The sequence below is a fragment of the Nothoprocta perdicaria genome, unplaced genomic scaffold, assembly GCF_003342845.1.
Source record: "Nothoprocta perdicaria isolate Ctin4 unplaced genomic scaffold, notPer1 scaffold_182, whole genome shotgun sequence".
NCBI lineage: Eukaryota > Metazoa > Chordata > Aves > Tinamiformes > Tinamidae > Nothoprocta > Nothoprocta perdicaria.
The window spans coordinates 1,462,685-1,484,833 of NW_020455005.1; the positions used below are offsets into that span (position 1 = coordinate 1,462,685).

The 22,149-nt window shown below is 42.4% G+C and overlaps 1 protein-coding gene across 1 annotated transcript in view; it reads left to right on the forward strand.

The window, feature by feature from the left end:
• The window catches only part of PREP (prolyl endopeptidase), a 90,973-nt gene extending 85,925 nt beyond the window's left edge, over nucleotides 1-5,048 (forward strand). Inside the window, exons 13-14 of the mRNA XM_026036617.1 lie at nucleotides 95-251; nucleotides 2,688-5,048. Of these exons, the coding sequence (XP_025892402.1) occupies nucleotides 95-251; nucleotides 2,688-2,982 (452 nt within the window). The 3' untranslated portion in view covers nucleotides 2,983-5,048. The remainder of the gene's footprint in view (nucleotides 1-94; nucleotides 252-2,687) is intronic.
• Nucleotides 5,049-22,149: the final 17,101 nt, after the last annotated feature.

Below are 22,149 nucleotides of genomic sequence, written 5' to 3' on the forward strand. Positions count from 1 at the left end.
TCCTTCCTCCCTCCCTTCCTTCCTTCCTTCCCTCCTTCCTCCCTCCCTTCCTCCCTCCCTCCCGTGGCGCTAACGGAGTCGCTTCCCGTTGCAGCCGCCTGCGCCAACCAGCGGCCGGAGCTGTTTGGCTGCGCCATCGCCCAGGTGGGCGTGCTGGACATGCTCAAGTTCCACAAGTACACCATCGGCCACGCGTGGACCACCGACTACGGCTGCGCCGACTGCAAGGAGCAGTTCGAATGGCTCTTCAGGTAGGTGCCCCCTGTCCGAGCTGCCCTGCCTGCCGAAGCGCAGAGCCTGCGCCGTGGTTTTGGGTCGTCCTAATCAAGAGCGAGTCCGAGAATTGCTTCATCCTTTCTCACACCGCTTTTGGGGGGTTCACAGTTTCCCTACAAGTCAGCTTTGCACAAAACAGCATCTTCAAACTTCCCCAGCCAGCTAGTCGTGTTTTCAGAGACTGTTTTCTACTAACAGCTTTTAAACTTGTGAGATTTTCTTTTCTGAATTACGACTCCCTTTTTTTTAGAGGCTGTCAAAGCTGAATACTCTGCAGAGAACCACTACACAGATTGTGTTTTTTACAGTGGGGGAGAGATGATCACCCCTGTGAATTACACAATGTGGATGGGATTTATTTTTGTGAATTGAATGGGAGCAGACCACAACAGAATACTAATTCCTAATTCAGTTCTTAACTTCTTGCTGAGAGGCCTGGAAATACTCTTTAAAAAAAGAAAGACAAAAAAAGAAAGAGAGAAAAAGAGCTGTGTGAGAACAGAAATGGACAACATATTGGATAAGACTAATAATGAGTGTGTTTAGAATAAGTGCCATCGTTTAAAAAAAAAAAAAATGGCACCTGATCTCCTATTACTGCTTTAGTTAAAACTATTTTTGTTCTTTAAATAATGAAGATTGATATTACAGGAGAATGCCTCAAACATACTAAACAATATAGCTGGTTTAAAATACAGTAGAGTATTTAGATACTAAAGTATAGATGTGCCACAAGTACAGTGAGACCAAACATATTTAAAGCATTTATTTTTAAAAAAACAATGTCAAATGCAATTACTAGATGATCAGATAGGCCCATTGCCATTAAGTTGTTTCTAAACCCCTATTTGTCCAATTTAAACTTTCAGTGGAAATCCCATTTTTGTAAATAAATTTAACTATAAATTTTATATTTCATTCTTTGTTAATGACTTCCAAAAAAAGAAAAAGAATAGATTAACTGATACCAATGATCTTGATGATTTTGGCAGTGAATCTTTCCTGCCCATGTGCAAATTTAGATATTCTGAAGAGGTGAAACAGAAGTAAAGCTTTAAATTCATTCTATGAGTAGAAGAAACATCCTGTCGAAGGGAGTCGCTTTATACCTACTTCTGCACTTGCATACTGTAGGTCTCACAAAGTCTCAAAAACTTTTATGTCAATACCTGAATTTTTGAGTTTTTTGAATATTGAGAAACTTGTTTAAGCTGCTTTGCTTCTTCTTCAACAATTGGCAATTTCTTGTCAAATGTAGCAAATATTATATACTTAGATGCTGTCATTACAAAGATCCTAAAAGTAGAGTGCTGCATACTTACCATTATTTAACTGTTTTCAAAACAAATCATAGCTCTACAAATTCACTCGTATTGTTCTTTAGATGAAAATAGAGAGATTAGAGAGCTATTAGACAAGACATTCAAGTATTTTCGCATGTTAATAAAAATAATTTGGACTTACTTAATGGACACTCTTCCAAGTACGAAATGAATTAAAAGATGAGGCAAAGTTACTTTCTGTATTTCCTGTTGTAAGGTAGGAAGAAAAAATAACGTCCTACTCTTGATTTAAGGCATGCAAAAGCCTTTCTGGGTGTTGCTTTACCTGAGGAATAGGCAATAGGAAATTGTTAGATAGAATTCTTTATAGCTTACTATTCCGTTCATTTCAAATGCCAAAATTTATTTAGTTTGAGATAATATAGATACATATTTTATGTTATGTTACTGCAATGAAGGGATGTACGTTTTTTCTACAAGGAAAGCAAATATTCTAGAGAGGCCTTTCATTGTTCATGAATCAAAGTCATCCACTGAAAGCAAGAAAACTTGCATAATAAGTAAGTTTAATAAGTAATAATTATGTAATAATTACATAATAAGTAATCTGTTTCTTTCCTACATGGTATCTCCACAGAATAGATGTGTGTTCAAAAGGGATCTGAAGACTGGAGGGGCTGGTACCCTGACTGGAGGGGCACTTCACTATCAGAGACTCTTTCCAAATTTTTATGCAGAGAAGCAGTAGCCGTAGAAGCGAGAGATGAGGGATGTGTGCTGGGAAAATGAGTGATTTCCCTGTTACCAACAGGGTAAATCCTGCTGTGAACTTCACAGCTTCTCCTTTAGGTTTCCCTGATGTCCACTGGTGCTAGCACGGCTATCTGGTCTATGTCTGCATATGCCTGCCCAAAATTAAGGCAATGGGCTTGTATCACGTTTGACAGCCAGGGGACTGTAGACACTGTCAGGCATTGGCAGCCAGCGGTGCAAAACTGATTTCTGCAACTGCAAATTGTGATGTTCTTAGTGCTACCAAATGCCACCGCAATGATTTCAGTATGAGATGACCTTGTGGCTGGACCGGGGCGGGAAAGAAATAAGTGAATTTCTGTGTGTCCTTCTCAGGTACTCTCCACTTCACAATATCAAGCTGCCAGAGGAAGATGGCATCCAGTATCCCTCCACACTGCTGCTCACAGCGGACCACGATGACCGCGTGGTCCCTCTGCATTCCCTGAAGTTTATTGCTACTCTGCAGTACGTTGTGGGCCGCAGCCGTAAGCAGACCAACCCGCTTCTCATCCACGTCGACACCAAGGCTGGGCACGGAGCAGGAAAGCCCACTGCTAAAGTTATAGAAGAGGTGTCAGATATGTTTGCATTTGTAGCAAGGTGCCTAAACCTTGATTGGATTGAATAGGCAAAGTGTTATTACGGTCTCTTCTAGACAACAAGGGCTTTAACACCATTAAAGACCAACCAGACTACTACTTGGTGTAGTACTTACATTTAAGAACTGCAGTTTAAGATTTTATTGATTCAACCTGCTATGGAATTTTGATCGCTGTGCTTCCCTCTTTTTAGCATTTCTTTGAATTTCTTTTCTACTGTGTTCCAACGTACCTTTTAAAAAGCATGTTCAAATAAATAGCTAAGCTACTGTCAGTGCTGTTGTGAACATTTAGTTTCCAGAGTTTAGTGCTAGTTGGGCTTATTTCCTGTAAGTAATTTTAATGTATTCTGCACCTGTAAACATATCCACATCATCTGTAATTAAATGTAAGTACCATACTTAGAGCATACTTCATTTACACAGTAATTATTTAAGAATGTAAATTGAAAAGGTTCATTGATAACCATGAAATACTGAAGATCAGGCAGTCTGAGTGATTAGCTCAAATATTTTTTTAAAAAGCTTAGATTTCATGTGGTTCGTGACTGTAATACAGCCTCTACAGTTGCTGGGCTGTTTTTTCTTTCCAAAGAGGCTTACAAGTGTCATGATTTCCTCTTCCCTCATTTATTTCTGCACAGAATAGAAAATTAGAGGTAAAAAAAAAAACTTTCCAGAAACTTGGAAAAATTCTTAGGGTCCCACTGTAATCTTTGTCAAATCGCACAGATGCTCCTAAGTGTTGCCTGTCTCCTGTCGACTCTTTAACTATTTCTCAAGAGCAGACCAAACACAGATTAAAAAAAAAAGGAAAAATGCTACAGATTGGCTACAGATTGTTCAAATATAGTTTTTCCTTGTGCTTTTGAAGACTGTTCTCTAATAAGCCCAAATCTGGATATATATATAAATCTGGTTCTGGCTGCAGAACACCAAGAGCACATAGAGTCTGCAGTGATTTGACAGACATTTGGGATTTGAGCTGCTGTTTCATATCCTTCCCATCCAGGCTGTAAAGTATTAAGCAGACATAGATATTTGCTTGTATGGTGTCTAACCTCCAGTGCAGGGCTGCAACTAGCTCTTGATCTTGCAAAGCAAAATAGATGCTCCACCAATTCTTCTTAGTCCCGTTCCCTCTCCGGAGAACGCTGCTGTTTCCCAGTTTTGGATAACCTGTTAGGATACCCTGTACCTTCCCAGACTCATGCTTGTCATATTCAGAGTCTAAGTCTGTACTTTGAGCTCAGAGGCTTCTGTTTAAGCAGGCCCGGGAGGAGGAGCAGGTGGTGTCAGAGAGGAGCAGGCTGCTCCTCACTCGTTCCAGAGTCACGTTTCATATCTGGGGCTCCTGCTGCTTCCCTGTACAGCCCCCCCAGCCTCTTGCAATGTACGATTTGATTTCAGAAGAGAAACAAGGATTTCTGCTTTCATAGGAAATATCAGAGGATGCCATACCCCACGCCTGGCCGGGCCCTGGGGTGGGTTTATCTTCCATTATGGTTTCTGTCAGGCATTGCAGTTTATTTCAGGTAGTTTATGGACTGATATGCTCTATCACAGCATTGAATTCAACGTTCAGACTAGTGAGTTGGGAGCAGGAAGGGTTTTTTTTTTCCTCCAGGCTGTGAAAATGGATTCAGGTTCAGTCCCTCTTTCCCGCTTAGTTCAAAGGACATGAACTGTTTCCCAAGACATCTGGGGAGCTGCTGCTGTGCAGTGGCAGGAACCAAACACACAAACTGTCGTTGCTTGTGGTATCTCACAGCTGCCTCAACTGGCCTTCTTTGAAGGTTTTCATATCATTAGGAATAGGAGCTTTGCAGGGCAGTGTGTGGGGAAGACCCATCTGTGCACGTTAGAGAGAGGCAGGGGCTGGGACGCAGCGCCCGCAACCGTCCCGTTGTCCCTACAGATGTTGGTTTGCTCCCCTCCAGCCCTCCAAGGCAAAGCTTCTGCCACAGGGTAAAAACAATTCACTCTTCCCTGGTGTTTTCCGCTGGGCTGAGCTCCCTGGATAACTCAATACTGGGTCGGATGACCTGTAGTGTGGCAAGTCTGAAAACATTTCTGTGCAAGTGGCCATCAGAAGGTGAAGGTGAAGGTGAGCTCACCTGCTGAAGACACCGCTCACAAAAGCAGAACAAATTCATAGGTATAAAGCTGGTGTCTCAGCGAGAAAGGCATTTTGCTTCCATAACAAAATCTTAATTTTTACTTTTTAATTGGTCTTCATGAGGTGCACTGAGTAGGGGATTCAGGTGCTCCAAAACGGTACTGCAGGGCTGTCCTGTTGCTGGAATTGCCTCTTTCAGGGTCATGGCTCCAAAGAGAATCTGTAATTAACTGGGAGCAAGTAATGCTCGTGTAATACAGTGTGATTTCAACTTTCAGGATTTGAATTAAATTTACTTGGAACAAAACCATTCCTGCTCTATAAAACCATAGTGAAATCTCAGTTAATCCGATTTCAAGGTTAATTTCTTTTCTCTACAGTGGAAATCTGTTTCGTGGAGAGGCTCTGTATTTTGTGCCTTTTATTTCCAGTGCATGAATCAGAATTCACTAGGTTAATACAGGGCAAAGTAACCTCCTCAAAACTACTTTTCCAATAAAATCATGTTTCTTACAAAAATGAATGCCAATGTTTTGTGCCAAGGCTAAAACCAGAAAAAAATCTCTAAAAATCATATAGGAGGTTGATGTTATATGAATTGAAACCTGTTTTTAAGTGGAAATAAAAGAATAAATTTCTACATGTTGCTCACTTCTGATATTCTTCATAATTAACCTACATCTTAAGTCGCCTTCACTGCAGTGAGAATATGTTGGCATCAGGATTGATTTATGTGAAAAAGGTCAAAAATATTTTGAAAGCATCTTCTTTTAGGGAATCTTCCTAGAGATTGCACAGAAAGAGAGATTTGAATTCCCTCATAACAGAGTTAACAGAATTTATGCTAGCTACCAGAAGGAAATACTGGCATTAAATAGGTACTGCACCAAGCAGCTGGTCTCTGGACATATAGGAGTAAATATAAGGATAAATCCAGACAGATTTGGAGACACCTGTTTGTGGCACCTAGGACTTGCCCTGTTTTGTCAGGATTTTCCTGACTTGCCATCTGTCTGGAGGGAGACAGAAACCTGAGCCACACTAATTTTGGATTTGATACTGCAAGCAACAGCTTTCAAACGCTGCTGTTGTCAGGTTGTTTATTTTTAGTCTGAGGTAGCCCCACAGGATTGCAGAAGAGTCTGCTTATAGTCTCTTCCTCCCAGCCTCTCCTGTGAAGGGGGTTTTCAGGCTGGATTTATCCCTCATTCAGCAGGGAGAGCCAAGGGAGGGACTTGGAAGCCAAGCTAATAAACAGCCACCCACTTTTCAGCCAAGCGCTTCTACTTTGGAAGTCTTCAGGAGACAACTTCTGTGCAATTGCCTCTCCATGCAGGAATTTTGGATAGTCCATGCTGTTTGAACAGCCAGGTTTGACAGCTATTTTTTTTTTCCGCTCCATATGTTGTTTTAATTACTTGTGTCTTGCATGCCAAGGAAAGCAAATGTTCCTCTGACCTCTTTTTTTCCTCGCCCATATGGGAAGGGGAGGTGGGATGTCCTTCCGTTTCTCACGTCTCTTGAGATAACAGGGATACTTTTAATATGGTACATAGCCATTCTGAATGATCTCATCTCTTTGTTTATTCATGGAAAAGAAATCCCAGTGATGGGAGTCCCTCTTTACAAGCTTGGCTCGCAACTAGCTTCGGCAGAAATACACTGAAGTGCGGGATTATTTTCTAGTAGGAGTAACAGAGGGAAGGGACAAACTTGCTGCTCACTCCCTTGCCCACAGCAGGGTAAATTTAATGCTGAGCTCCGTGAGTGGCAAGAGTCGATTCATGGTGGTTTTTGGCTAAAGCCTTTTAGTTTCCAAAACAGATGCTGTGTGAGAGCTGGAGTCGGTGGATCAGCATCTCTGCAGATTGGATGTTTCTGGCTTGCCAGGTGCTGTTTGGAAGCCTCCCTCTTGTGCACGTGCGTTATTTCCCTACGGATCAGGCCTTCAGTGTCCAAAGAGGAACGAGGCAGCCTTCCTCCTGAGCCCCTTGCAGCAGGGGTGCTTTGCAGGCGGTTTTAGCAAACACACACAACCTGTATGTCTGCTGGGACTAACTGAAGTATTAAACTGGGCATTTACACAAAACCTAAGCAGTACCTTGTATGGATTCTAAAATCCTGCTTCGCTGTCGTTCCCCAGAGATGTAGAGCATGAATTTTCCAGGTGTCAGGAAAGAAGCAACTGTCCCAGGAGCGCGAGGTCGCGTGCAGAGAAGCGGCACCCGGCGCTCGCCGGGGCTTGCGTCTTAGCACCGTCACTCCCACGCTGGTTTCTTCCCCTGTGAAGACCTCTGCATTACCTCTAACATCTCAGGAGACAAGCAGATGAACAGTACATTGGATTTCATATATGCTCCTACATACCCTTTGCTCTTTTTGAGACTCTGAAAGTGCAAGAAGACATTACAAACACTAAAAAATCATGACTTGCTCTGTCCCCTAGTAGTCTTCAAACAAGGATGAGCATATTAAGTGATAGAGGAGTTTACCCATTAGTTAAACACTAGTTAATACAATTTCCTTGTTGGAAGTTCTGATAAGACTGTTCAGCTGGTAGAAAAACTGCTTTCCGTGCTGCTTTGCGCGCCGAGGCGATTTCCTAGTGTGCAGCAAGGAGCATGTTGTTCTGACAGGAGATGACGGCGCACTGTGATGCGGACTGCTCCTTCCCTCCCGCGAAAGAAAGTGAATAAAAGGTCCGGTTATTTCACCTCTCGGAATCCTTTGGGATTGTAACAAGAGCAGATAAGCAAGACTTGGTGTTTTCTGTTTGCTTCAAATGAAACTCATTTCTAAACAGAATGCCATGTCTTCTGGCAGTGTTATATTTTCAATCCAGTTTTGCTGGGTAGGCAGGCATGTTGGGAGAGCTTTGCATTGCTGAGAATGAAGACACGGACATTTGTGGGTGCCTCTAAATTGCAGAGCTTGGGAACCTCTGTGGCAGTGCATAAACAGACCTTCTCCTTTTTTTTATTTTACTTTTTTAATTAGAGAAACGGCTTTTCCTAATTAAAAGTGCCCAGAAGCCTTGAGCAAGCACAGATCCAAATCCAGTCTAACACCTGTCATTGGAAATCCACAAAAATAAAAAGTTCTTGAAATTCCCTTTTATTCCTTTCCCCCAGGGTGAGTGAGCATCCTCCCGTGCTCGCTAATGAATTAGAAACCCTTTCGAGGCGTTTCTTTAGAGCTGCTGGACAGCGTTCGTTGTTTTTGCTGCTCGTTCCCTTCGGTGAGAATTAGGCAGCGTGTCCTGCTAACCGGGGGCAGCGGCGCTGGGCGAGAAGGCCGCGCTGCGGTGGGGCACCTCACCTGGAATGCGTGCTGGAAAACGGGCTTTCCCTTCACTTGGGGTTAAAGCAAAGTGCACTGATTCCTGCTTTACTTACCTCGTCAGGTTCTCCTCCGTGCTCCGTCCAAGCATAGGGCAGAGCGTGGCCAGGTCCTGTTTGGTCCCTCAGAGTGGCTGTACTGGGGCATGGGGACAAGACACCTCTAGCCGCAGGACCTGTCAGGAGCACAGGGAGCAATCGCCGGCCATGTACAGGAGCGGCACCTCTCAGTGGATAACCAGATACCAACTGCGTGTCTTTATTTTCCCACGGCCAGGCCTATGGCGCTGAAGGAAGAGCTGCACCCCTGGCTTTCAGGGACTGGTTTTGTAACGTGTGGAGCGCCGCTCTTGTCAAGGTCCTGAACCAACCGCTGTGCTGGTGCTCAGCTGCAGCCACTGAACTGTGCACAGTCTCTACTGGGCTGCTATTTTTGGAGCTGAGAATAAAAGACAAGTGACCTGATGCGATGGATTGACTCATTTAACCATGCAGCCACTTAACCCTGCCCTGCAGAACTTGATCCGAGGTTGCCATCAGCGCAGGGAAGCAGCTCCCAGCTCAGGCAGATGCTGTGGGACGCAGGAGGTTTGTCCCTAGGATGCAGCTAGAGATGGGGCAAAGCGACCAAGCAGGCCCAGGCCCTGGGAGCGCGGTCAGGACCCAGGGCAGACAGGGCCAGAGACAGGGCTGGAGACACACTGCTACAAATGCAAGGGAGTCTCGTGTGCTGAGACCTGACTGGAGTCGTGTGGGCAGCTAGTAGGGTTTAAATGTTGACAGGTACCTGCTGATGCAGTAACAGGGCAATCAGAAGGTTTCCGGGGGCCTGCAGGGCTTCAGACCCCCTTGTGCTTAGAGTTGTCAGGGGTTCGTGTGATTTGTGGGTTAATGTGCCACATACTCTGAAGCCCATTTGGAGATGTAGGTGTTCTTTCCTTCTGTTCTCATACAGGTCTGGTAGTCACCCCACTGAATTTTGATATCTCTTTTGAGGAGCTGGCTCCTAAAATTACGTATTGATACATTCAGTGTAGCTGGCCCTTAAATCCCACATCAGAGTTAGCCTGGGGCATCCCCATTTGACTTAAAAATCCTTTCTGTGCCTTGCTGTCCACTACCCAATCCAAATAACACAGTGCCTCACCTGGAGCTAGGAAAGGGGTGTTTGCATTTCAGGCTCTCCAAGCTACACATACATAGTACATACACAAAGATGTACATAGATGTAACAAGGTAGCTAAAGGCTGTGTCTTGTAGTTCCTGACTTGTGCCTGACTTTACTAGACCTGACCCATTATGAAAGGTTTTACAGCTCTTTGAATAAACAAATCCCAGTTGCTCAGGATGGCTTTCAGTGCTCCCAACATCTGGACAGATTGAAACAGCTGGTGATAAATCACTGTGGCAAAGAAGCGGCCCATTCGCTGCACGGACCTGCCACATGCTGCAAGCAGTGTGGGGAGGCTGGGGGCACCGGGATGCGATCCCGGCTCGGGGAGCTCTCCTTAGGGACTGGCTGGGGGCCTTGCCAAGCCCAGGAGGGAGGGAGGGCACTTGCCACTGCCAGCGTATTTATTGCTTCTGTCACCGTCCAGTTCCTGCAGTGACTAATCCGCCGGCTCACAGATTGTGCTGCCTCTGCCACTGCCAGGCACAGGTCTGGGCTACTGAGGAAAATGGGCTCCCTGGGAACCCCGGCAGTATATTTCAAGGCTGGAGTCTCAACGGCATCCTGAGGTCTGCCATCCTGGGCAAGGAAGGCATCCTTGCTGAAGTGTTTCTCAGCAAGGGCCCAAATGCTAAATTATAGCAACACATTTTTCTTCCTAAAGGAAGAAACTCACTTTTTTTTTTTCCCCCACTCTCCAGTATGACAACAGATGTCTGGAAAGGCTAAACCCTCTTATGCTCACATCCTAGGAAGTCTGTGCAAGCTTGCTGGGAGACTGTACTATCCTTATTTCTAGAAAAAAAAAAGCTGGAAAATGCCACTTATCTAGAAGTCAACTTCCCAGGGGGCTGACTGTCCAAGAAAGATGCAAGAAAGCAGGAAATTTTCATAATAGGCTGCCAGAAAAAGGTGCTGCTTTGTTTTCATGGAGGCACTTTCACTAAGGCTGGCAGCGTGATTTCCCTCTTCCCCAAGGCAATGGGGTGCAATGTCAGCAAAGTCTGACCCTGCCGCTGAAAAAATAGATCCTGTAATTTAGCATGAAGCAGAAGTCCATCTTGTCAGTCTTGCAGCCAGTCCTGGCCATGGATAGAGACTTCTCGATACCCAGAAGCCACAAGAGGCAGCGCGCAGGGAAAGCAATGGATGGATTTGCAGAGTTTTCTCAATCTCAGAGGCAGCCTGGCTGCAGTTTCAGGCATATATACCTTCTTTTATTGACTCTGACCCTCTGCCTCACAACAACCTCACCATACTTCTATCTAATTCTCTCTGCACTTTATTCTACATCACAGGAGTATCTTATTTTCTTACTTTACTTTAAGCCTAGCAAAGTGCTCTCATTTTCCCTAATCACGCTCTGCCTGCTCATTCTTCATTCGCCAACCCTCCTGCTGTTTTAACCTTGCCAGTTCCTTGAATTATCTAGAGCTTTATCATGCAGGAATTACTACAAAGCTTATGGCAAAAACAAACTTGTTGCAGGCTCTCGCCCAGGCGTGAGCGCACACAGGCCTTTCCTAAGGGCTTTGCTTAATTTTCTCTCCGCTTTGTTTCAGATCACTTATTAGAAATGCAGGAGTCTCTAGAGCCAGTTTCCAAAGACGAGTTGTTCTCGTTGAATGACATCTGCTTCCCATACACACAGCCCCCCAAAGGATCCTGCTTCACTGAAACCTTTCTGTTGGGATACGCTGGGGACTTCAGACATGGTGCTGATTTTCTATACAGGACTGAATTTTCCCCACTGGGAATGTTTAGTACCAGAGTGACAATTCCCGTTCTGCCCTCTGGTTTTAGTCTCCAGTCTATCTGCTGCCAACTCCAGCAGTCACCTCCTGAAGGAACACTTTTTACGCAGCTATTTCTGCAAGGATTGCACGTCCTTGGTTAATAGTCTGCACTACCAGCTACCAAGACATATCCCTGCTCAGAACTTCACCCTGGTCTGTGTAATCAGCTCCCCTAACTGGAAGTAACAGTGTTTTAGTGTTCTTTGCTTTCTATTTCCTCCTTTCTTCACTCTTTCATCTGAGCAAGCAAACCCTAGAGACTCCAGACACCTTTGGTGTAAGTTCTTCCTCTATCTTATTCCTTGAAGTAGCCGACAAAAACACTTGTGCAACTTTCTCTTTTCACACACGAGAGGTATAACTGCTAGAATCAATGATGGTTTCCACTCCACAGCTGCTACTTACCACAGGTGCTCTTTCAAGTTTGGTCTCCTCCTCCTACCAACCTCCCCATGGAGCGTTCATTGCTACATCCTTGAGGAGACAAGAGGACGACTATGTCTGGCATCCCAGTTCCCTAGTCTCATTTCAAGTAAACAAAGCCCATAAGGTTTAAATCAAATAAAATCCAACAGAATGGAAGAGTTTAGGGATCCCACAAGAAAACCTGGAAGCTGAGAAATGACTGACTGGTACAAGGATGCCCTTGCCCAAAACACAATATGCAGGGCCTATTTTCCATCTAGTCAATGAGCTTTCGGGTCAGACCCTGAAATAACAGGGAAGTTTTAATACAAATACTTTCTTGAAGCTGAAGTATCTTCTGAAATTTGGCATAATTTAAAAGATGGAGCAGAAGCAGAAAAGTGCTTATGAAAAGGCATTTATTGGCTGCCTGCCAGGAGATACTGAAAAAATAGGATTTTTTCATTCAGAAAAGAGTGAAATGGAGGAGGGTATGAAGGATATATTAAAAATAACACTCTAGTGAAAGAGAATTATGGAACCAAAAATCTGTACCTTCTCTAGAAACAAAAAGACACTCAAAAAAGAGAAAGAGGAAAAAAAGAAAAACAAAATGTCAATGGAAATAATAGTTTCACATAGTATATGATTAATCTGAAGCTCTCTGCCACAATATTCTATTGTGTTTGAGTGCAGTATTTAAAATTCTTTAGGCATATATGGGCTAATAAAAATGTACATCACTATCTGTGATGGTTGAAACCTAGAAAAATGCCCACAGGCTTTGCAGCAGCCAGCCCCAAATGCAGATCATGGTTACCTGAATGTAGCCTTTGCCTCAGAGGTGGAGGCAGGTCCCTCTGGACCAGTGCTCAACAGTTTTACATGCAATTTACAGTCTGAGTTGAGCTAACCAGGAGTGCTCTCAGGTCTCCATGAGGTGCTGTGAGGACTATTCAGCACTGACAGATGGTGGGAGACAAGTGAGAGAGACGTTTCAGAAAGGAGAGAAATATATCACTTAATTTTTAAAGCTGTTTTCAGGCTTTGCAATCTCCACTAAATACGAGGGTCATAGCAGAAGATGACTTAAGCCATTTAGCCATTTAAAAAGGAATGCTGTTATAAGTGCACTCAATTTCTGCTTTGAGTGTTATATCTTGCCACTGGTGAGATTTTTTTCAAGCAAAGGATCTGCACTTCTGTGCTCGGTCCTTCCATTTCTTAATCACCTGTGATGACCTGACTTACCTTGGTCTATGTGCAGGAAGGATTAGAAAAACAGTGTTATGAAAGACAGAATCAGATTTTTTTTCTGTTAGGTAAAATGTTTAGAGAGATTTTTATGCCAGAGGTTATGTGAATAACTATGCACTACCACAACCCTAACACTGCACGTATGCAAGGGTCTGGGAGGGTCAAGGAGCTTCCTGAGCCTTTGCTTTGTGAACAGGGCAGAACTAAATTTTATATGTCAGCTCTTATTACTTGAAGTGCCTTTAAACACCTACATACCTTTTACTATACTTGCACTTAATTATAAGCCCATTTGACATTTATCATCTAATTAATGTGATTTCCTCTCAGTCTTCTTTCCCCTCTCTTCTCACTTAATTGACTACACTACAGATGCTAACACTGATGCCAGCACAGTCTTGGCCTGTGTCCTTAACTTTCATTTTCCATCCATGCTAAAGTTGTGCAGAACACTGGGTTTTCGCTTCCTTGGTTAAACTCAGAGATAATGTAGTCCATGTTTTGAGATTTTATTTCCCTCCCTGCTGAAGTGCATTTCCTGAAATTCATTTTGAATTGAAGAAAGCGTGTCATTTGACTAGGAGAAAAATGAAGCCCATCTATTCCCAAAGAGAAGCAATTTGAAAATGAAATGGTTTGACTTTGCCAACATTTTTTGAGGTCTTTCCAACAGCTCACTGAGTTTGTCATGAGCACATCACTATGGACAACCAGAACATGTGGTCTCCAGTGAGGGATTTGCTCTTATTTCTGACCTTCACAGTCCTTCATAAATTGCTTCACCATAAGACTGTATAATAATACAAGCCATTTCTAAAGCATAAGCAAGATAGTGAGAGGGTTTTTTCGGTGTATTCCCACCTTTAATTTTATAAAGCTTTCTTAAAGAACAGATCTGCTTCCAGTCCTTTGATTTTTTCCTATCGCGTTTTTGCTAAAAGCGTAAAAGCCATCAAGAGGAGCTAGAGTACAACACCATTAATCAGTGCCACCTGCAAAATTTTTGCCAGTATCTCAAAGTAGCACTTGGGGGAATATTTCTCACCTCCGTTCATAACGAGTGATCTCTTTCTTATCACTTCCACCTCCGTGACAGTTTTGTGGGATCGGGAGGCTGCCGTGCACGTCCTCCACTGTGTTTCCAGCAGCCTGCATCACATTTTGGTATTGCTAAACTCATACTGGAGGCTGAGCAGAGGAGGGGGCAGCCCTGCATGGAAAGAGACCTTTTTGCACACACGGAACAAAGTTGTCAGGAGCCAACTGGAAGATTTCTCCTAAGCCTTGGACAATTCGGTTTCTATTATCCCATTTTTAGTTCATTCTTATTCACTTACTACAGTGTTACAATGAATCCCATGGATACATCTTCAGAGGAAAATGGAAAATATGCTTTTGTTTGCCAACAGCAAAAAAAACCTTTAAGATGAACTGCTGTTGTCAGCTCTGTTAACAATGTCTTTTGAAGATCTGTTCAATCTTATTTAAAGTTCTTTTTTTTTTCCTGGCATAGCAATGCATTAGCTATTGTACTGTCAAAAGCAAAAAATTCCATTTCTTCAGCAATGTGCTGAAACCTGGGAGAGAAATAGTCCTTCATAATTCCTGTCAAAATTCCATTATACTGAAAGGGAAAAGTGATCTTGTATTTTACATACAAAAAAAATGATGTCTCAAAGGCTGCGGTGCCTCTGAGACATGAAGAATATTTTTCCACTTCAGTGCAGTTACTCTTAGACACTATCTACATTGCATCCCTCCGAGTCTCTCTTTCATGTAACGGGCTGTGGAAGACATGCAATGACTTTTGTTTCACATCTGAATTAGTCAGATTGTCACAGAAGGAGAAAACACAATTTATTTTCCAAAAACCTTTAAAGCTGATAAACTGTCAGCAGAAATGTGTGGAATAAAAACATAGTCCTTAAGCTTCTAAATAAACCGTATGATAAAATTTCAGTGTATAGTCCAGCCCCTCTGGATTACTGCAGCAGAGACAGCAGGACAAAGCTATGACAGCTGGAGCTGAAAAGACAAATTCCTTCCCTAATATAAATTCTCCTAACTTCAACAAATTCAAGGAAGGCGAAATGCTTTGAAGCATTATACTTTCTCCAGAGGTTTTTCAGTGAGGTTTATTTCATAATGGGGAAAATATGAAGGAAAAACTGTAGAACTGTAGATCAACATAACAAAGAATGGAGACTGTGTGAAGTCTAGAAAGGACCTCTCTGTTCAAACATTATTTATATGGGAAATGCTTACATCTTACAGCTGAGAAAAAAACAGATATGTTTTTTGATCATATTCAGAAAAGTAATCTTTCATGTCATCCATCTCCCCGTGCCAGCCACTCTAATCAGCTAATGAACAGCAGTCCAATGGTGCCTCATTGAGGGAGCAGCTCTGTTGACCATGTGCAGGCACCTGGGAAGCTCCCGGGCATCCCTGCATCCCTGCAGGCCCTGGAAGCTCTCTGGTTTCCCAGGCCTCGCGCAGTGTCTGCCAGTGCTGCCCGGCTGTCCCTGACGTCCTGACCCATCTCAGGTTGTGCTGGTGTCTGTGCAGTGGCACCCTTGCCTGGGATAGGAGCCAGCTCTAGGGTAAGATCCTAAATTTAGGTGTCTGCATGCAAGGGAGGTGTGCCATGTCACCTGCAAGCCTCAGCTGTCCAGGCACCCGCACATGTCAGAGCTGGCCGACATGAGGCAGGATCTGCAGGAGACCCTTCGGAGAGGCCCCATGGCCACCTGGGATACTCTGGGGCATCTTGAAACTGAAGGTGCCCTTAATTCAGGCACAGGACCCCAGCCCAGGTCCCTCATGGACCATAAGAGGAGTTCGACCCAGCTCACATGTGCTACCACATACATATCCACTGTGTGGGCACTGCTAAGAGATGGCTGCAAGGAAAGGGTCCAGTTGCCTGAGCACTGGCCCTAAGTAGGTCACTTATTTGCACCTTTGTTGTCCAAGTAGGCTTTGAAAGTGGATTCCTGGTCACAAGTCTCTCACAGGTCGCATAGACCTTACTCATGGCTTCACCATCCAAGTGCTTAAAAATGTTTAATACTACTGTTGCTACAAGGACATTGAATTTAGATGCTACTTTGACTTTTTTGGCTTCCAATAAAAACTGCTCAGTCACTGCATAGTCTTTATCAAATGGATTGTTTGATAATTTTGCAGGTCTTTCATCCTCAAATGATAATGGCAGGAACTTTGAGGCCAAGGTAACTTTTTTAAAAGGGGGAAGAGGCCTCAGTAGCTGAAGCTCCTGAGTGCAAACCTCTTCGATTAGCAAAGTAAGCATGGACTTCAGTGTGGCTCTGGGGCTACTTTGTAGATCAGGAGTTTAGGTCATCCATTCAAGTGCTGAACCTTTGCTTTTGGAGTTAGTATCATAAACCCAGTTTTTCTGTACAAACCATCTGTGAATATTTTAAAGAACTGAAAAGTGAAGTCATTTTCTATTGCCTCCATGTGGGTTCTTTCTTTTTTAATCATTTTGCATGATTTCTGTGTTCATGTTTTAGAAGCAAAACATCTTCCGCTGGTTCAGAAGGAGTGTAGGCCTCATCCTAAGCCTGGGTAAAAGTTTCCTACTTTTCTGTGCCCCAAATGAAGAGCTACAAAAGGGATTTTGGCACCACATTTTCAGCACCAAGCCTCAGCAGATGCCTCAGTCCAATGTTTAGGAATAGACCCTGAAAATTTTTATTCAGGTGCCATCAAATTCTGTATTACCAGCACCTAAATGACCTACTGCCTGTGGTGGGTGTTCCTGTGGGTGCCCAGACAGAGGCTGCATGGGAAGCACAAGAGAGGACAGCACTTGCGGCAAGGAGCCTACAAGCTTGCGGCTCAGTGATGTGCTGTTTGAGACGGCTGTCTTCATGTAGTTATTCCTCTGCCACTCTAGCGCATACCCTTCTGCCAGTATATGAAACTGCTGTTGAAAAGAAGGGGTTGTTTTTGCTGCTTTTCAAAAAAAAATCTTTCAGGGGGAATGACGGGTCTGTTCAACACAGTGTAAAGAGCAGCTGGTCCACATTGAAAGAAATTCAAGCTAATTAGAAACAATTCTGTCTATACCTCATATTCCTATCCCCATCCTTTTTTTTTTTTTTTCCTTTAATTTCTTCTCCTACTTCATTTTAGTACTAGGATTGTTTCAAAGAAATAAAATCTTTTCCTTTAAGAGTTCATCTGCTCTTGCTTGTCATAATTTGGAAGCTGATAATCCTCTCTTTGCGACTTTGCACACATGCACTGAAATCCATTATGTCAAGGACAAAGTACGATAGTTCCAGGCATGTGGAATAAGAACAACAGATGAGAAACAAGAACAGATGCAAATTAACTGCTGAGGACAAAGAGTTATATTGTAGCCTTCCGCCAGAAAACTCAGGGAAGACGGAAGCAATTCAAGGGCATTGTTTGTACCCTGGGCATGCTTTCTGAAACTTCTCACCCTCATGAACAGCAATGGAATTGATCAGACCAAAACACGTCTTTGCAAAGCAAATGTAGCAGGCTAAAAAACTTCAGCTCAGACGTGGGGTTAAATAGAACTTAGCTCTTTGCATAACCAAGTCACGGTTAGCCTTAGGTGCCTTTTAGTACTAATCATGTTCGATGGCTTTGCTTCAAATCATAATGTTATTTATTTCCCTGTGAAAAAATGTTTGATATTATTCTTGACAATTGTATTTAGCTTGATTGTTTTTCAGTGATAGATAGTGCTGTGAGCTGAGCTGTGTAGAAGCAGTAAAAGTGCCAGGAAGTTTTGACAGGCCTGAAGCCTTATCAGTGTCAGGTTTAAATGGGATTTTGGTCAAAGGAGCCCCATGTTTGTTGAAGGAAGGTTGGACTAGATGATCTGTAGAGGTCCCTTCCAACCTTAAATATTCTGTGAATCTGTGAAGTACGTAATGTTGCTAATAACATGCATTGTGCTATAGTTAAGAGTGGTGGGAATTTGTTCAGGGAAGACAGCAACCATAAAAAAGGCTTTTATATGAACAAGGGGTTTCCACGGAGTATTTTCAGCTAGGACCAACAAGCGGTTGACTGAGGGGTGCAACACTATGATCCAGGCTCAAGGGAGTGGGGAAAAGCACGGCATTTTATTCAATGAAGTTGTTTGTTTCCAAACTGCAGATCAGGAACTACTTATTTTTGGCCCACAATAAGTTCTGCTTTTTATAAACGATTTCAAACTGTTTTAAGAGCAGAGATGTTCTTCAAAACAGTGCCTGGTCTCCAGCCATGACTATAAGCAGATATGCTCTATGGAACAGATACGCTCTAAGGACAGAGACCCAGATCATGGCAAAAAAAGCATGATACTGCTCCTGAGCATATTCCCAGCTTCCAAGCATGTGCAGTTCAGGAACCTTCCATGTCATAAATACTTTCCTTGCATTTAGCAATGCCTGCTAAAGTTGTTTTCCATGAGTTTGTCCTGCAGCTCATTGAGGCCATGCAAACTTTTAGTGTCCATAAGGCTGTGAGCCAGAGTTCACAGCTTAAGGACACTCAAGCATGGAATAATCTCTCGTGAGCCTGCTGAGCCCACCATCTACCACCTTCATTTGACGGTACCTCATTCTTCTAGTAGAAGAAAGAGCAAGCAGTTGATCTTTATCACCCCTTTCCATGTTACCCACACTTTAACAAACTTCTATGAAGTCCTCTTCCCCAGCTTGCTCCTTTTCAGTCTTTTTAGTTAGTCCTCTAATTGCTCCCCAGAAGTGATTTCATAACTTTGACCATCCTTGCTATCCTCTACCATAACTTTTTGAGTTTTTCTACGTCTGTTTGAGAAAGGAAGACCAGAACTGCATGCAGTATTCAAGGGATGAGGAAATCATGGGTTTATGTAGTGGCATGGTGATGATATATATTTTCTATTTCTTTCCTGAAATTTCCTAGCATTTGGCTTGCTTCTTAGGCTGTTTAATGATAGCAAGCATGAATAGTTTTCATGGAATTATCTGTCATAACTGACAATTTCTGCTGCTGATGGAAGCAATAGCTCATCTTTTTATGTATGAAATTAGGATTGTTTTTCCCCCACCTCCATATTTTTCTACATCAAATTTCATCTGTCATTTTATTGCCCACTCAATCTTGCATCTTCTGAAATTATGCACAATCACCTTCATTACCCTGAATAACTGAATAACTTAATATCATCAGCAAACTTCATTCCTCACCCCTCTTCCATTTAATGTATAACTATGTCAAACATCACAAGTTCCAGTACAGCTTTTTTTTCAGGATTCCTCTTGTCCTCTTCACAGGAAAGTTCTCTTCTTCACAGTGAAGAACTACAGTTTTCTTCCTCTGGTTCCTTTCTTTTAATATATTGTTTATCCATACAAGAATCTTCCCTCTTGTCTCATGACTGCTTTGCTTCCTTTTGGTGAGGGACTTTCTTTAAAGGCCTTTGGAAATCCAAGGTTTATTAATCACTTTTTTTAACCTTTCCAAAGAGCTCCAGTAGCTCTATGAAGATGACGTCCAAGCTGCAAGGCTAATTTCCTAGGAAAAGGGATTTCTGTTAGTAGAGTCAGGAAAGCTTCCTTGGTGAAATGAGAATGTGGAGAATCCGGAACTGCTAAAACAAATACTTTTCCACATGATGCTTAACCTGGAACTTCCCCAAAAAAATTAGCTAGGTTCAACAGAAGGTTCGTCAGCCACATTCACAGGTCTCTTAGCTCATTTCACACTAACATGGGAAGAGATGTTAAACGTCATCAATCAGAACACTGTATCTCATCATAAAGGCTCATAATGAGACCTAATAGCTCAGTAGAGATCCTCTTACTTTCTGAATACTCCTTCATTTGAATCTGATCTGATGAAAGACCTGATCTTCATCAGACATGGGGCTGCAGGCCACCAGGTTGGCCAGAGGAGCTGCTTTTCTGCTGCTCACCAGCCTGCAGCATCAGATTCAGGCCTGTTTGCTCAAGTTTTCTGAAGCTGTTTATTTTCTTTTGTCCAAAATAAAACAACAGCATCATATTTTTCCAGTAGCTGACAGGGTAATTCTAAGCTATAGATGTAATAAATATTCACAATGGCGATTTTTTTAAAAAGCACTGGAGAAATTGCTTGACTTGTAAAGATCAGTATTTCATCGTTTGGTCTGCACCTGAGAATGAAGAAGCTTTTATTATCTGTGAAACTTTTCAACAACTTTCTGACCTTCATTTCAAATGCTGGGACTTGGGTCATAAGTCTAAATTGATGTCTCAAAAATCTTAATTTATATGATGATCTTTTTAATAATCCACTCCATCCATTGTCTAAAGTGTGTTTCTCATTCCAATTTCCCTTCCCTTTCCAGCAAATTGCAGCAGGATGAGTGTCTCACACTATTCAAGCTCGATCTTGTGATATCCTGTGTATTACAAACTTTCAATCAATGCTGCAGCATTTCTTAATGATAAATGTAACAGCTGATCAGTACATTGGGAAATATTTTGGTGTTCAGCCAAGATAACATTCTTTTTATTTATTATTTATTTATTTTTAATGTGTTGTTCCTTTTTTCATTAGACTGTACAGTAAACTAACATGTTAAATCATATTTCCATTTTTTCTGTCTAATATTTTGTGTCTAGATCAAATTAAAAAAAAAAAAGGAATATTAGCCTTGCAGATTCCATCTTACTTCTCTAAAACATGTAGTCATAATTTCTTCATGCCTCTAGGACATGAATGAATGTCAGAGAGACACGGATGTCTCCGAGTTAGCTTCAGATTAACTAGTGATGCATCTGCTCTACAGCTGAGTGTTGCATAGAGATACCCTAGCACAGGCAGCTGGCATACTCAGAGCTCTGTGATTCAGCTAGTCAAAGGATAGTTTGGCTATTGCTCTAATATGCTTCTGGCAATACGTTATGTTCAGAAAAGCATCTACTAGTTAACACAGAAAAGTAAAAAAGCGCTTTGGTTTCAATATTCAGTCCGTCACTGTTGTACCTGAGCATGTTATCCATGTTATCTAGACATAATACATTCACATATGCAGAATATGCATATTAATTACTGTAATTTAAGTGACATTTCATTCATTACTTGTGCATATTAATTCCTATGTGTAATAGTCTTTTGGCACTTTGGAAGACAGTCTTATATTAATGAGTAGGATGAACTTCCCAAATTTCCAGTCTTCTAAAATGCAATTTAGCTGTCATTTCCACAAATACTTCTGGCCAGCTGAAGTTCTGACAGCACCATCACGCACCCTATATTGCAGCCTATCTAGCTGCATTTGGATTATGTTAGTGCTATTCTTTGGGCTAGATAAGGTTAGCCAAAACATATGTCTCAAATTATAAAGATAATGCCAGAGGAGACTACAGAGAAAACATATCCTCAAATACTATGAATTAGTCCAGGCAAACTTTGCTGAAAACAGATTATAAAAGGAGTAATTGAGATACTTATTCCAAGTCATTAAGCAACTGGGAAAGTTAACTCAATAGAAAGACAATATCCTTAATAAAGAGGAGGAAGATAAAAGAACATGTAAAAGTGGATGACACTTTCCAGGAAGATTAAGCTATTTCTGAAGTTCCCAAATTTAATTTACATTGTTAATGATTTTGTTATTTAAGCTTGAATATGTGTATCTTGTATGAGAGCAGAGTCTTCAGTGTCTTGTACGAGAGCCAGATGCTCTCTGGTACTAGAGAAGCCCCTGTCAATATTTTGGAGGAAAAAAACCAGCAGCCCTGAGGCTGCAGCACACAGCCAGGGCATGATTTCTTCAGCTTTTATTGGTGTTGATCTGTGCCTGAATGAACAAGAGAAATCCATGGATCTCTACATCAGCTCAGCTGGAGGCTTCTTAGCAGGATGGACGAAACCCAATTGTGCAGAAAACAACTGAGCAGCTCTCCCCGTAGCTCTCTCCTCATAGAGAGCCACATCTAAACTCCCCTGAGCTCAGTGAAAGCCTTTTTTCTTCCAAAATGGGTTTGGAGAAGACCCACGCAGATTAAATCAGTGATCTGCATGTTTGAAAATAAAGGCAGGTTTGAACAAGAGGAGAATACTAATAGTTGAGAGACATTCAGGTCTCCT